The 16,808-nt window shown below is 35.3% G+C and overlaps 1 protein-coding gene across 1 annotated transcript in view; it reads left to right on the top strand.

The window, feature by feature from the left end:
- Positions 1-7,182: 7,182 nt before the first annotated feature.
- LOC128983478 (alcohol dehydrogenase class-3) overlaps positions 7,183-16,808 on the top strand; it is a 35,961-nt gene continuing 26,335 nt past the window's right edge. Inside the window, exons 1-3 of the mRNA XM_054402776.1 lie at positions 7,183-7,506; positions 13,674-13,917; positions 14,932-15,029. Coding sequence (XP_054258751.1) covers positions 7,489-7,506; positions 13,674-13,917; positions 14,932-15,029 — 360 coding nt within the window. The 5' untranslated portion in view covers positions 7,183-7,488. The remainder of the gene's footprint in view (positions 7,507-13,673; positions 13,918-14,931; positions 15,030-16,808) is intronic.

Below are 16,808 nucleotides of genomic sequence, written 5' to 3'. Positions count from 1 at the left end.
TATGTTCTTCGTTCCAAGAGGTTGTCACCGATCTTTAACAGGTCGCAATTTCATTGAAAAGTATTAAAGTAAAGTATTAAAGACGTCGTGAAAGAGAGCTGCGTTTACAGGTACAACATCGGCCAACCTTAGGACGTAAGGTATGAAGGTTCCACTGCTTTTTAACACCCTTTCAGATGACAATTTCTCGAACTTGGGCCCTTTAAATGAAATATAAAGTCAAAGTTGATTAAATTAATTTAATGGTGGCTTCTGTTCGCCCGTGAATTCGCGGGTAGAACCTCTTGTATTTACTATTTGAATTTGGGTTATGGTAAATATTACAATTGAAAAAAGCGAGAGAGCCTGGGTAAATTGATATATTCTGTTAAATCTTGAGTATTTCCATAATCTTTTGGTCGAATCTTTTAAAGTCATCAGAAATTATGACCGTTATTCCTTTAAAAATAACGCCTCTAATACTTGGCAATTGCTCGAATTCGAGCAACAGGGACACTAGTTCTATTAATTTCTTCAGAAATTCTTTCTGTAGTTAATAGATTGTCTTCCTTCTCATCCATACTTTGAGTGAATTCTCCTGTTTGTAATATATTGCATCTTATGCTTTGAATGAAATTATTGTTGAATTTGATGTTTTCTTTTCCTATAGTAGCATAGTTTTGATTTAAATTTATAACCATGTTCAGTTCTTTCATCGTATCGATTCCAATTATTATTTCCTTAATCAAGTTTTGTATAATCAAACATTGAATTTGTGTACTTATTGAGCCTATTTTTGCATTTATTAAGATAATACTCTTAACTCGCTGGGACTTCTGATTCACTGCTGTAGTTATTATAGTATTTGTTAATGGAAATTCTTCATATTTTCCTAAATTGTGTTTATTTTTTAACAACCATTCCCTTTGCATACAAGTAACAGTGCTTCCAGTGTCTAATATACACACTGCACTTACTTTTTCAAAGTTAATGTCAATTTCTGGTACATGATACATGTGTTTAGTTTCTTCAACATTATTGATGTTGTCATTTAGTAAGAATTCTTTGTCGACATATATATTATTTATAGGCCTAATATTTTCTAATTCATTTTGCACTGAAAATTTATTAAGTGTCTTGTCCGGTGATGTCAAAATTTCCCTTAGGCCTGCATTATTTCCAGTGCTATCTAGTTTATAGTTATTTGTGCAACTAGTGAGAAAAGTGAGCAATTGACTCACTCGAGAGGCGAGTGAGGAATGGTTTCTCGAGTGAGGCAATTGTACTTTGCACTCGAGTTGCACATTATACTTTTCCTACAGTTACCATAAAACAAATAAATTGGTGAAGAAACATAACCTATTTTTACACAGAAGTGAACTTTTAATATAACATTTAATGTGAAGTGACAAATACAACAGTACAACAGCTGACCAGCTGATTTACAGCCAGTGCTGCCAACGTATTTCGCGCGCATACGGCGTTGCCTGCATGTTACGCGCTCACTATTTCGTGCCTTCACGTTGCAAATCTGGAGTGAGACAAAGTAATTAGAGTGAGACAATGTTAACATTGTCTCACTGATGAGCGAATTGGCCACTTTGCTTTCTCAAATCAGTGAGAGAACATGTACATTGTTAGGTAACTGTAGGAAATAGTTATTTGTGCAACTAGTGAGAAAAGTGAGCAATTGACTCACTCGAGAGAAATCCTTACTCAAGGAATTGTTTCTCGAGTGAGGCAATTGTACTTTGAACTCGAGTTGCACATTATACTTTTCCTACAGTTACCATAAAACCATAATTTGTTACCATAATTTGTGAAGAAACATAACCTATTTTTGCACAGAAGTGAACTTTTAATATAACATTTAATGTGAAGTGACAAATACAACAGTACAACAGCTGACCAGCTGATTTACAGCCAGTGCTGCCAACGTATTTCGCGCGCATACGACGTTGACTGCATGTTACGCGCTCACTATTTCGTGCCTTCACGTTGCAAATCTGGAGTGAGACAAAGTAATTAGAGTGAGACAATGTTAACATTGTCTCACTGATGAGTGAATTGGCCACTTTGCTTTCTCAAATCAGTAAGAGAACATGTACATTGTTAGGTAACTGTAGGAAAAATATTTTTGTTTAGGTTCTTCTCGGTTACTATCTCCTGGTTTTTGATTGCGATCATAGCTGTTTCTATTTCCATAATTATTTTGGAAATGATCCCTCCTATTTTCATTTTTCTTTTCAAAATAGTGTCTGTCCCCTGATGGCCTGTGATTAAATGAACCTCGTTGATCCATGTTTCTTCCTGATGGTCTGTGACTGTATGAGCTTCTTCGTTCTACATTCCTTTCTGCCTCGTTCCGTATAGATTCGTTTATTTCTATTGTATCTTCTCTACTTAATAGTTCCTCCATTTGATTTATTGAAACTATGTTTTGCACTCTAGAGGCCTGTTGAATTGTTTCATCAAAATGTCGAACAAGGCGACGAACTATTTCCCTCTCGGTGAGTTTTGGTGTCATATTTTGCAACAATATTACTCTGTCAATGAAATATTCTGTTCTTGTCAGTCCCCTCCTTGGTATGTATTTTTCTAAGTCTAATTTAGTTTTAATCCCATCTTGAATCTCCTCATTCCAATATTTGTTCATAAAATATTTTTCAAAGTCTTCAATATCGTGTACTGACAACCTAATTAGATCCCACCATCGTGCTGCAGTTCCTTCTAAGCATATATCTAAAATTTCTTCTAAATTTAGTGATTGTTCATCTTGTGAAAGCCTTCGTTCATTTTCCCTGTTATAATAGTTTTTCAGCCTGGAAAGGAATTGATTTGGGTTTTTTGATTTTCCATTGAATTTTGGTAAGTCTTTATGGTGCTAGGACATGTGATATGTAGGCCTACTGGTTTCCCACTATTCCCAGCTTTTAACTTTGCCTCAAATTCCTTATTGATTCTTTCCTGATTCTCTTGAATCATTGTGATTCTTTCCTCAATATGGTTGTGTATTTCTTCCCTTTGTGTTATTTTGTGTTATTTTTGTATCAAATTTGGATTCGATTTGTCTTATATAGATGGTCAGATCCTTCCGAACTTTTTATATTTCTTGTTTAGTTTGTTTAAATTGTGACAATACTTGTTCTTTAAACTCTTCAAGTGTCTGTAATATAGGCCTAATTATTGTTTGGTCCATGTTTGTGTGCTGTGTTCTACTGGGACTTGTTACGTTACTATGATTTAGATTGTCGCCAGACGCTAAATTTTGATTGTCGATACTGTATAAGTCATCTCCGGGATTGTCATTATTAGGACTTAATAATTCTTCCATATTGATTTCGTCTAATTGCCGGCTCATATTTAAGTGTGCTTCTTGTGCTCTAAGTGTAGGTGTTATATATTTTCGTAAATTATATCTCTGCATTAAAATAATCTATAGCCGTGATAAAATCAAGCCACCTAGTTGGGTGCCAATTTGTAACGTCTCAATGACTTAACTGAATTTCATTTAATTGTATTTATTTTATTTTGTATTTTTTTATCAAAGTTTCTCAGGGATGGGTTCTTTGCCACGTGACTGATTTTATCCTAACTGCAGAATGTGTGAAATGTGAGATATAATGTTAAGTTATACAGAGCCACTATGTGTAAGTGTTATTTGGTCGCAGCACTCTTAAAATAAGGTGCCAGACAACTACCAAATATGCATGCTTGTTTAGTGTTAAGCCGCAGCACCAGCGGTCAGCCGGGGCCTGACAAATGCTTTGTATGGAGTTAAATTGTTTAGTGCCACTACTTGTAAGTGTTATTTCGGTCGCAGCACTCTTTAAAAAGGTGTCAGACAACTACCGAATGTGCGTGAGTGTTGAGTGTTAAAGCCGCAGCACCATCAGCGGTCTGCCGGGGCCTGACAAATGCTTTGTGTGTAGGCCTATTCTAATTTCTACCCTACTTACTTATCTAATTCAAATTACCTTATTAATATTTCAAATAAGTACACAATTGGGACTGACCTTATTCCTTGTTTTTATTTTCTTTCACAAATACAAATTTGATTACAATTAATTATTTTTTTATTTGCGCCATTGCGCCTGGCAAATGGTTTACACCCGCAGCGCTGACTGTCAACTCGTGAAGTGGTGAAGACTGGCCCGTGGACTGCTGTATTTATACCCGACTAGTGTACATGTTGCTCGAATTCGAGCAATTGCAAAGTATTACAGGAGTTATTTCAAAACGAATTACAGTCATATCTACAATGAGTTTAAAAGAGTCAACTCAAAGATTACCGTTACCGGTGTGTAACTCAGACCATGTTTATCTTTGTTATTGATAAACCTAAAGCATTCCGGCCAGTTTTCTCCTTCTCAAAATGTCTTGCTGTACAGGCCATTGATAGAGGGCCAATTGAGAACGAAAGGTCATTTTGGGGTAGTGTTATGGCGCATTTGTAACCTAATAGTTGAGATTGTCCAGGGTCAGGTGCTGACTGTTCTGTATCTGCAGTCGTTATCACGATTACGCCTCCTGTCTGTTTCGTTGTCGTCGCGTCGGAGGCATTTAAAAGAAAAACAACAAATAAACAAATAAACAAATAAACAAAACAGCGACAAATGCACAAATTTAAGATACAACCATACTAACACAATCCGTCTTGGGGGTTATGTTTATACAAACTCAAATAGTAATTAAAATGTACTCAATGCGTTTCATTGAATTGAAAAATAAATAACAGCAGTTCAATTATACAGCTGATAAAAATGTAAACAATTATGTTCTCCATAAGGATAACATGGGAACTTTCAAAGCCACTGGGGCAGAGCCCAAGGGACTCTTTCAAAAATGTAAGGCCAGTTTGCAAATCTACGCGACACACTCTTTCCAATGAGACGTCAACGGATAAAATCGGTTAAGAAATGGCGAAGGAGTTCAACCGACAAAGTTTCATGTAGCGTATTAATTATATAGATTTGGTTGCTATGGTGACCATGGAATGTTCTAGAACTTTAAACCCAGATGTTTCCACCAAAAGTTATCTTCCTTTTCCGGCAGCCTGACGTCATCGCTGCCCGCTTGATCGTCGTTGATCCATCAGCTGCTGTCGGCTGGAGCTCGAGCTGTCAGAGAAGCTATTGTAGACTAATAAACAAACATTCAAACAAATGTAATAAATAAATATGTTTTAATTATTTAGTTAGTTGTTATATTTACATGTGAAATAAATCCCCCCCCTTGTGAATTAAATCCCTTTGTGTGTGAAATAAAATAGTAATGTGCATTTATAACTGTTATTGTGTTGCTGAAATATTTACAATGGATAACCTAACCTAAATACGGTAAGTGGGTAAGCTAACCTAGGTACGGTAAGTGGGTAGAAATATTCTTTATTACCACTATTTACAAAACAAACTATTAGAAACATTATTACATTAGTAATTTATAGAACATTAAGCATTATTTAAAACATGAAAGTGCGAAATAGGCCTACTCTTATTACAATTGATCTAACTAAAACCTAACCTAGCCTAGGCATAACATAGCCTAAATGGTTAAGTTAAATTGAAACATTACAATATACACGATGTTTATGTTGATGATTAATTTGATGCAAATCTGTGTTATAGGACTCTTATTAATGTTTGATAAAAACCACCCATTTTGGCTTACTTGCGCTGGAATTTTGAACATTTTGTACGTAGAGTAATTAAATATAAAGTCGATTTTGAAGTCTGAAGTTTTATTAAAATTCCTATACTGCTTTAAGTATTGATATAATTTTGTATTTCAAGTCATAAACAATATAGACGTTTGTCGGCCATATTTTCCAATTTGAGGAGTGTAGCTAACTGTTGTATGAAACAGAGATTACAGCTAATTTGTTATAGCAATCTGTGGTTGTATACAAAACTAACATTTTTGAACTTGGTACTAAAGTTCAGAGAGCTCATAAGCCCAGTACCTAATATGAATGATTGACTATTGTAGAATTTGGAACGTATAAATTCACAGTCACTCTTTCTCACAAACTTTTTAAAACTTCTTATATTAGTGGTTTTTAAGCTTCATCTCCTGTTTTAGGTATATCTTATCCCTTTTCCTTTCCTATAAATGATAAACATAACATAAAGTATAACACAATTTCAAAGTTTAAGCACCAACTCTCAGCCGTCAGGGCTGTGAGAGCCAAAATTGACCACTGCGCGGAGTTGGACATGTGTCGCGAGCACTGAGCTATAATTCTAACTGGAGGTAGCACTGAATTTCAACGATGCGTGTCGCCAGCCGCCATGTTTGCGTGAGGTGTGAGTTATAAAGAAGCCATGTTATTGGATGAAAAAACTCACTGCTATGCAAGCCTAGTTATAGAAGCCATGTTATTGGATGAAAAAACCTGCTGCTATACCAACCTAACAAAATCGGCGACACGCTTTTGACAGACTTCTGCCATGGCAGTGCTACCTCCAGTTATAATTTTAGCTCAGTGGTCGCGAGGGATCCAAATTCCAAAGTGACCACTGCGCGGAGTTGGACAGTCGGTTTTGACAGATTTCTGACCACTGCGCGGAGTTAGGATAAGCCCATACGGTTTGCTGCCATCGGCCTCGGTGTCAGTGGTATAGTGGATAGTGCTGGGCTGATAAATGGAAAGGGTCGGGTTGGGTTATGACATTTTAATTTTATAATTAAAACATTATAAAATTGAATTTGAGCCAATTATAGTTTTATTTTATGAACAGAACTATTCTTTTCGATCGAACCTTAATGTGATTTTTCATTATCAGCAAGTCTGGTTAGTTTGGTTAGGTTAATGACAGTTTAATTTCATAAAAAAATATGAAATGTAATTTGAGGCATTTATAATTTTATTTAATGAATAGAACTAATTAATTTTGATTAAACCTTCATTAATAGTCGATCAGAAGCCTCCAAATGACACTGTTGGCAAATGACACTTTTGTACTTCAAATTGGAACAGCTGTTAACTGTTGTAACCATAACCATAGACAAAAAGAATTACAAAACTTAATTTGAATGAATAAACTGAAAATAACAGTTACAGCTTTGTGATAAGCCAATACAACACACATCAGAAGTAACAGTTACCTCGGAAAATGCTCCAAGAGCTTTCTGTTCTGCTCATGCGCAAGCTGAGATTTCCGTGGGTACAGAACATCGAGTGTCCTCTGTCCACTCCCACTGTCCAGTGTCCAGTCCACTGCCACTCCAGTCCAGTCCCAGTCCCAGTAGTAGTCCAGTTAGTTAAAAATAAAAAGTTTGTTGTTTTGTTCTTGTTCTTGTTCTTGGTTCTTGTTTGGGTTAGGGTTTGCGTTTGCAGGTTTGAGGTTATCTGTTACTATACACTGTCATTGATCAATCGTCAATCGTCACTAATCGTAGTGTGAGTCAATCGATCAACCGATTTAACCTCTAATTCTGATTTATCTCACACTGAAATAATCAATCTATTGACTTCTATCGTTCTTGCCTGAAAATAAGCAGTTGAAAATGACTTTTGAAAATCAAGTAAGTGTTCTAACTTACTAGCCTAATAATAAGCTACACTAGGCCTACAACAATGCATGATTATCATGAATACGGTATGGGAATTTTTCTATTAACTTAAATAATAGCCTTTTTTGACTTGCCGGTTATTGTTTCCGACGCCCAATTGTCCCATCGAAATAATTAGGCCTATTGAAGGCTGACACAGGTGTAAATTTAATAAACCATTCATAAGTTACTTGGCTTAAAATACCTAAGTTACTTTGTATGGTCGCCATTTCATTAAAAAGTATTAAGTAAATTATTAAGTATTAAAGGACTCAACAAATGGAATGTGCAAGTTCTTATGTAGGCTAACAAACAAGGCATCAATGTTTTAACTTTTTTTCCTACAGTCACCCGACAAAGTGGGCTACTTGCACAGATTATAGTACAGAAAGCCTTACTTTGGTGCACAACAGTAGGCCCTAAGCCTATTCCAACTAAACATCACAAAACAGCGTGCATTTAGGCTATTATGCTTGTAATCCATGTACACTTAAAAATAAGTTGGCAACATTTAACTTAAGTTAAAGATACTACGACACAAGTGCAAACTGCCTTTGCTGCACTCCAGAAACATCCCACACTGGCCTACTCATGCGAAACATTTTTCTCGAGTGCAGCAAAATGCCACTTCGCCGAATAACTTTAAACTTAAGTTAGTTAGGCTACTTAAATAACTGGAAACATTTTTTGTGTTACCGTACCGTATGTGTCTGACAATGCCAATGCCAGCACTGCTGGCAAAGGGAATTATGAACAAAAATATTGGTTTTAAGTCTTTATTTAAAAATTTATTGTTTGTTTAAAATAACTTAATATAGGTAGGCCTAACTTTATGTTTGACCTAACTTAACTTAAGTTAAACTAATTTTAATTGATTTTTAAAATTTTAGTTTAACTTAACAATTGGGATATGTTATGTTTGATCAACATCATGGTAGCGAAGGCTTTGTATTATTTTTATTTGCTCTTTGTCATTAACTTAGTTTATATTTAACACTAATACCGAAACCCCGTTCTGACAGGCCCACGGGAATTTTTGAAAACACATGTTGGTAACACTGTTTACTTGGGAGATTCCATTCCCCCAATACCTTCCCCCCTTTTCCTTCCCTACCTATTGATTGTTTGTTCATTTTGCATGGGTGCCGTGACCTTGACAGGTTGTCTGTTCATAACATGTCCGTCTCAGAAGCCCAGCGTTAGTGTATTTTTTAAAGCGGGGTCTCACAGGCCGAGGGTTTTGGTTTGTGTATTTCTAAGTGGGGTCCATTCTTTTTCAAATGGGGTCTCACAGACCAGGTGTTTTGGTTAACGTCAGCCGGAGTAGGGTTTCGGTATTAGTGTTAACGTAGGTCTAAAAACGGGGTGACTTGATACCACTTTTGAAGTTTAAACCATTGTAACTTATGTTTGTAACTAAGCACATTAGAACTAATATTTTATATAGGCTACTTAAAAAAAACAGTCTTAGCTTATACTAACTATTTATAAAGTAGCCTAAAATATATTTACCATGGTTACAAGTGAAATAAAAATAAAATAATATTGCCGGTTCAAGTCACCCCTGCAAGTGGGGTCACTTGATAGCCTATGTGATTTCAATGTAATACAATATTAGGCTTATTAAAGGGGTGATTTGAGTCCATCTTTTTGTTTGGAATCTTTTGATATTTTCTACATATTTTTAGCAGTAATTATTACTGAAGTCAATATAATTATAAACCAAAACGCGGGTTTTGTTGGTAAAACTATAAAAAACATCTGCAAAAAAAATATTGGACAAAAAACAGCACTACTTACCTTAACATAAACTAGAAGAGTGGTGTGTTCAAACAAAATAATAAAAAAATTTAATTACTTATTTTAATTTTTTTCTTCTTAGTGAAATGTCGCAATTTTTCACGTCTTCGCAGTTATAAGTTTCTTGAAAAAGTGTTCCAAATTTAAAATATGTTTCTTTCTCTAAAATTCAAGAACTGTCAGCTTTAAAGTAGGCCTATATACTATTTACAGGGCTTCTTAAACACATTTATTCATTGATTTTGTCCTTCAGCCTCCATTTTTTCATCTCGCGGACTGCGAACGTTCCCCTCGCGTTAATGGGTAATGGAGGTGTAATTGGTTCTCCTATATCACATTTGTTATAGGTACCAGCAGACATCTGGATTGGTAGGCCATTTAAAAAGGTTTCCAACAGTGAACTTTCCGGTCTTCTTAGTATGCCTTCCACGTACAAGCTGTTTTCCATTTCCAGAATATTTTGACTTTGCCACTTCTTCTTCAGCTGATTCTTTTTGTTCACAAGGGTTTCTGGTAAGTTCATCATGTTCATTCGTTTTAGGGTCATCAGGATCAGACCCAAGGTCACTGAATGATTCTCCTTCAAACTCACTATATAGAGGGAAATTTCACTATCACTTTTTTCATCTGAGTGAACTACATTTTTAGATCTTTTATTTCCTCTTGTACTGCTGCTTTTCTTTACTGACTTTTCTGTTGTTAAAGGTCCACAACTATCTCCTGGTTCTTCTTGCACGAAGTCATATGCCGTTACACTTCTCCCCGGCAACATTTACCTTCTTCCTCCCTTTCTTCTCATTGACACTTTCTCCATATCTCATACTGGTACTTTACAGAAAGTGACAGCACGGAGTCACTTAGCCTAACAGCTACATCATCAACATTCTTGGCTCTTTCCCTGTGTTCTCTTGGCAATCTTGCTAAAACCTCTTTTCTCTCAAGAGGATATATGTCTGCTTTCCAAAATCCAATCTGAATACATTTTGATGTTGTCTGTTCCAACTGACACACTAGTTTCTTCAGCAATTTAGGGAATTCAGTTTTTGGTACGGTTAGGCCTAAGCATTTTGTTTGTAATTTGAACTGTAAAAGAATATCACGCCAACTAACATCCTTTCATAGGTCTGAAGTAAGCAAGGTCGAGTGGCTGAGTGAGGTGGCTGGAGTTAGGGGGAAGACTTATAAACTTTATACTATTTGCTTGGCATTCTTTTATCTGTCTTCATTTAAGTGGCTTGATAGATTGTCCCCTCCTTTGTACCGTCTAATTTGTTGAGTTTAGGTAATACCAGAGTATGAAACCAATCATCAAATGAGCTTCCGTCGAACCACCCTGACAGAGTTCTATTGTAGCTGCATCCTGAGGGCCCTCCAATAGTCCATGTGTTCCATAGCTCTTTTGATTTATAGACTACATAAGGCAGGTAGCCAGCAGCACTTGCACACATCATAATATACACAGAAGACTTGAGGAATTAAAAACCCTCTCTGGGTACTTTACACCCCTCTTTGTGATAACTTTCTTCTGGCCGGGGTCATCGGTCAAATTTTGTCTTGTCGTAATTAAAAACCCTTTCTGGTGGTACATCCTTAACCTCTTCAGCCAAAAAATCTAAATACTCATTTATTATTTCTGGAGACACTTTTGGCTCTTTGTTTTTTTATATTTAAAGCCAAACGCTCTGTTAAGTCTGGGTGTCAGAGACATGAAGCCCTTAAACCAATCGGAACCTGGTGGATTATTTTAAAATTTGGAATTCATCCCATGTCGGTCTAGATGTCCTTTTACAAGAGACCTGATATCAAAACTGTCTGGGACAAAACCAAAAGAAGAACAAGTCTTAGGCACTAACATGCTCGGCAAGTACATGGGTGTCACTGCGTCCAAAATTTTGGCTGTCCTAACGTCTTTGAATGTAGTCCTTTAAATTTTTGAATTAGAGTTGCACGAGGTATGTGATACTGTTCAGCAGCTTGTCTTTGAGTTAGTTTGCCACTCTTTATGTCCTGTAATGCTTTATTCAATGTCTCTTCAGAATAGTCCAGATAGGAACAAGCACCAGGTTAAATCATTAATTATTCCGTGGCATTTAAACTTAAATCACACAGTCACTAATAACACATATTTCTATGCATCAACAGACCATTCACGTGGTATCAAGTCACCCCAACTACAGGAAAATTATGTTGACTTTTGATAAGATGAGGTTCATCGGTTCATGACAATCCTATCATAGATAACAGATAAAACTATGCTGATACCTAATGCAATTTAAGAAGTTGTTGAAAAAAAGAGAAAAAACTCCACAGGTTTCACTGGGCCATTGTTCTAATAAAAAATATATTATTCGGGTTAAAATTTGCGGGATACTTTTTGCTTTACACTTTTTTTTCAACATTCAATTTTGTTTCAATTGAAGATATATTATTATACCATATTTAAGCTAAGGTATTAGCTTCAGTATCTAATAGTCGATGGTATTAGGCTTCAAAAAAAGTTTTAAGTGTATACAAGTAATTTATTAGCAGTTAAAAAAAGTATTCCTTCCAGGGCTAAATTAAATGAAGGGCTGGAGCTTAATTATTTTTTGCCATAAATTAAAAACTACAGTGGTTGTGTATTTATTTCATTTGAAATAATTCATGGATCACAAAAAAAATTTGCCTTAGGGCTGAACTAATTTTTGTACAAAAGTTATAAAGAAAATAAAATTTGATATATATCCGTTTTTGGCCCACAAACAACATTAGGTGGACGGATATATCCGTCTGCCGCCCTCAGTGATAATCACAAAATATGAACACTGCCAATAATCTTGAGTATTCTTGTGGGCGGCAGACAGATATCCGTCAACCTTAGGCTATTCCTTCCCTTGTTTTATTTTTTATCCATAAAAATGTATCTATCATTCTGAAGTAAATCTAAACCACTCAGTTCCGCTCCCATGTCCCCAATCCCATTCCCCACCAAGACTTCCACTAAGTAAAGACTGTTGTTCTTCAGGTTCATCATATCCATCACATTCCATACCATTATTTTCACTGCCAAGTATAAAACCCCCCTCAGACATACTTTTATTAAGCATCTCAATAACATCTTCAAATTTCAGATCGTTTGCATTAGTAACTTTAGCTAAATAACATAAAAATAAAGTACAAAACACAAAATGTAAACATCACTCACAAACAACCATTTGTGAAGTGACAGCAATATTTACTTACGCACACTCTATGTTGGGAAATAGCCGAACCAGCTGCGGCAATTATTATTGCCAACCACAAAAACAAAATAACCCATTTATAATGCAGTACCGTATTATAAACATTGTCCATCAATTCGTTTTTTTGGACGGATATATTCGTCTTAAGCCCAGAAAATAAATTTCTCGGGACGGATAGATCCGTTTTCGGCCCGGAAAGTAAACATAGATTGACGGATATCCATCCATAGCCCTGGAAGGGTTAAAACCTTTTTTAGCTTTTGGTTTCAAGTCACCCCACAGCACAGGCCTCAAGTTACCCATTTTTACTACTTATTGATTAAAAAAATAGGTAGAGTTTTCAAGTAAATATACTTTTTAAGTTAAGTCCGTGTACCTTTTAAAAATGAAACCTTAAGTTATAGCCAAATTATTATTTGCACACAACGTATTAGTACAATGTCCCACATGTCATGTACATCATACTAAAGTAGGCTAACTTAATAAGTTGTTATGATTACCTAAATTATAGTAGGTAGAGATAACTTATTACTAAAAAAACTAAGCTAGGTAAGTTGGTTATTAATTTAATTCTGTTTAAACTCCGTACCAAGGATGGCTACTCTTTATAATTGTATTTTAGTAAGTTAGTAGGCCTACATTGTAAATGATAAATGAAATGATTTTATTAGCCATTCGGTACAAATAATACAATAGGCATTGTCATTCTTAAAAAACAGAAAAACAAGTCCAATCTTGACTAACATGCACCAATCTAGGTGTAGCTTAAGTATATTGAAAATTTTTACATTGAAAAATTGTTTTTTAACCCTTTAAGTTACATAGCAGGAAGTTAGTTAAGTTTAAAACTCTAGTAGGTCCTAAATGATTACCAAATTTTTTAGTAAATACTAAAAAACTAAGTACGTAACGTACTAAACTAAGCACCAAACTAAGCGTGCTAAACTAAGTACGTAAGTAGGCCTACTAAGTTTTTAGTAAATTTGTAGAAGAAACCTAACTTTAAATTTTACTTGGTCTTTTATTCCCCCACTCAAAATACCTTTTAACTGCTCGACTTGCTGCCATCACACAAAGTAAACACAATAAATTAATATAGCCTACATGGGTTGTTTTTAGATCATTACTTGCCGAGCTGCTGTTGCATGGGAAGAAAAAAAACCTCTTTCTATTGAGACCATAGAAGTAGCTCCTCCTAAACAAGGTGAAGTTCGCATAAAAATTATCTCTACTGCCCTCTGTCACACCGATGCTTATACACTTGATGGCCTCGACCCGGAGGGCAAATTTCCTTGTGTTCTTGGACATGAAGGCGGTGGTGTTGTCGAAAGTGTTGGAGAAGGAGTAACTAGCTTCAAACCAGGTTCGAAACAATCACTTTCTCTCCTGGAAATACAGAAGCCTAGTCTACATTTCATGTACAGTTGAACCTCTATAAGACGAATTTCAAGGGGTACGGGAAAAATTCGTACTATAGAGGTATTCTTAATAAAGAGGGTCGTTTTATCGAGGTTTAATGCTGCTGTTATTCTTCTTATAGAGGTTTCTCCTCGCTCCAAGGTTTTTCAAACAATGACTGAGGAAGGAGGAGGGATAAGTGGGGGTTTCTTGTTGAGACAAGCTTCTGTTTGTTTTGAAAACTACGTAGTATGGAGGTTAAAATTATGATAAATTCGTCTTATAGAGGTCACGTTCGTCTTGTAGAGGTTAATCAGTCCTAGCCCATGTCACAAACAAATTCGTCTTATGGAGGTTTTTAACTTAATTACTACGTTGTATAGAGGTGCTTTTAGCATTGACCTATATGAAAGTGTCAAGGGGATTTAAAAAAATTCGTCTTATCGAGGAATTCGTTTTATCGAGGTTCGTACAAACGAGGTTCAACTGTATTAAAATAGATCGCTTGTCTTGGTTGTTGATGGATTGTTTTGTTTATTGCCAAGTCCTGTTTTAGAAATATTTAAACAATAAGTTAATTAATTTGTATCAAGGGAATATATTTTAGTAATAATAAATCAGTGATTTTTAGTATCATTTAGACCCTTCATGTGTATAGTAGTCCATATAAAATGTCTATTAAATTCTATTCATATGCTGTAATGCCACTCTCACAAAGGCCAGTTTTATATTAATAAAGAGAAGAATCAAGTATTTGTTATTATTTAAAGAAACAAGTCACAACAACTGGTATGGTAGTCCTACTTAATTGCCTCAGCCATCCAGTCACTAGTCAGTAATATATGTTTAGCCCTGCTACTCATTTTAACATTAGCTACCTTTTTCTTGTGAGATTTGAAGTTACTTGTATGTATATGTAAGATATTTCAAGTATTTTTATGAGGTAGGCTAATATCTTACTCATTCATGTATGTTGCAGGTGACCATGTCATTCCTTTGTACATTCCACAGTGTGGTGACTGCAAATTCTGCAACTCACCCAAAACTAACTTGTGTAGCAAGATTAGGCTCACTCAGGTAACTTATATACATCTTTGGAGTACCGTAGCCTATATTAAACCTAACTAGAGAAGCCGTGCGAGCCGCATAGTATGAAACATAACGTTGAGGAAAACGTTATGCTTAAATTCAAATAATTCTAGTTACATCTTAGAGTTGTTTAAACACTTGTTAGAAACTAATTTTAAATATCTCTATTGCCTACATTATTTCTGCTCTCAGTTTTAACTGATAACTTCTAATGAGTGCTAAACGATCTGCCTCAATTCGAGTGAACATGTTGCAACAAAGTTTTTCCGGCATTGAGAATTGAAGAAAACTGTTGCCTTACTTATAACCTGTGTTAAATAATTTAAATTGGGTCATTTTATTTCTTTGATTTGAGACATCCCCCTACTCAAACAAATTTTCTCCGTAGAGAATCCTAAAAAGTGGGGTGATATCAACCATTTTCATGTGCTCCATATTTTTCTTTCTGCAAACTCTGGGTTACCAACTGGACAGCCATAATCTGCATTGAATAGGCTAAAGCAGCAACACCATTGAAAGTTGGTTATTGTATTTTAACGTGTTGTCAGTCAGTCACAGTATATGCCTCGCATCAGAACGTTCTCACGTTGTTCAGTGGAGTTTTTCTAAATACCTGTCCCAAAGTTTTGAAAGTATGGATTCATTTGTCGAAATAGGTTGGATAACTCTCGTAGCTCTAAGATTTGGATAGCAATGTTCACTTTCCTTTTTAAACAGTGTATATTATTTGCCTCTCCTGAATCCTGAAAATAAACTTGACCGTAACTACTCGATCGTTGAATACATAAACACTAATTCCTTCACTTATGTTTAATCTAATATTGCCACTAAAACTTTCAATAGTTTTTGAAACTTCTTATTTTGGACTTAAAATGTCTGGATTGTGTTGGTGAATTCAGTCAAAAAAATTTGTATAAGTTTGTCCGAGGAACTGGCAACATAACCTAGAAGTAAACAATCTATTTGCGTTTTTTCTCTATTGAAGTAGAGCGAGTAATACAAAAGTTTACAATAAAAACATAAGGTCCGCCAGAATTTGGTATAATCTTACTACTTGAACTTATCATAGTCAAGGCATTAATATAGTTTGTACTAAATGTTTTGAAATATATCGATCTGTCAGTGTCAGAAGTAAAAATTCCTTGCATGCATTCATTTGATCTGGCAAGTTTACTTTACCACCGTGACAGCACTATGTGCTTCGTATATTTTATCACTTCCAAAGTAAGTTGCATAGCAGAACTGGTAAATATTATTCATCTCACCAAGTAAATTTGTATCTGGATGGGTATCTGTTAGACCAGACCTTTCTTTTTCTACTCACCTCATAGGCATAAGTTATCTTACTATTGATTGTCTCCTCCTCCCGTTTTCAATATTTCTTCTTTGAACTTGAGGCATTTTCTGTTCTTCCAACAAAATTGATTAACTGTTTAACCTGTTCTTAACCTACTGAATATTACAAACAATAATATTTACTTCCAAAAAGCTAATGAGTTTCTTTTTATGAACAGCTGTTTTTTGTTTTTAAATTTGTTCTATGTATTTCTTATGGGGAAACCCGACCTTTGAAAGGGTCTCACGCCCATAAGAGTAGAGATTTTAAAATTCTAAAACCTTATTGCAAAACTACATATTGAGACAAATCTTTTGACACCTTAAACATTGAAATTGGTCTACAAATAAGGGAGGATTTGCGTTAACAAAAAACGGCTTAACGTATTATATATATAGACTAGCTGACCCGGCGAACTTCATATCGCCTAA

Source organism: Macrosteles quadrilineatus, unplaced genomic scaffold, assembly GCF_028750875.1.
Source record: "Macrosteles quadrilineatus isolate MER2022 unplaced genomic scaffold, UCM_ALF_1.0 Scaffold_1__1_contigs__length_201487025, whole genome shotgun sequence".
NCBI lineage: Eukaryota > Metazoa > Arthropoda > Insecta > Hemiptera > Cicadellidae > Macrosteles > Macrosteles quadrilineatus.
Note: the sequence above shows the minus strand (reverse complement) of the source record. Positions and strands in the feature narration are given on the sequence as shown.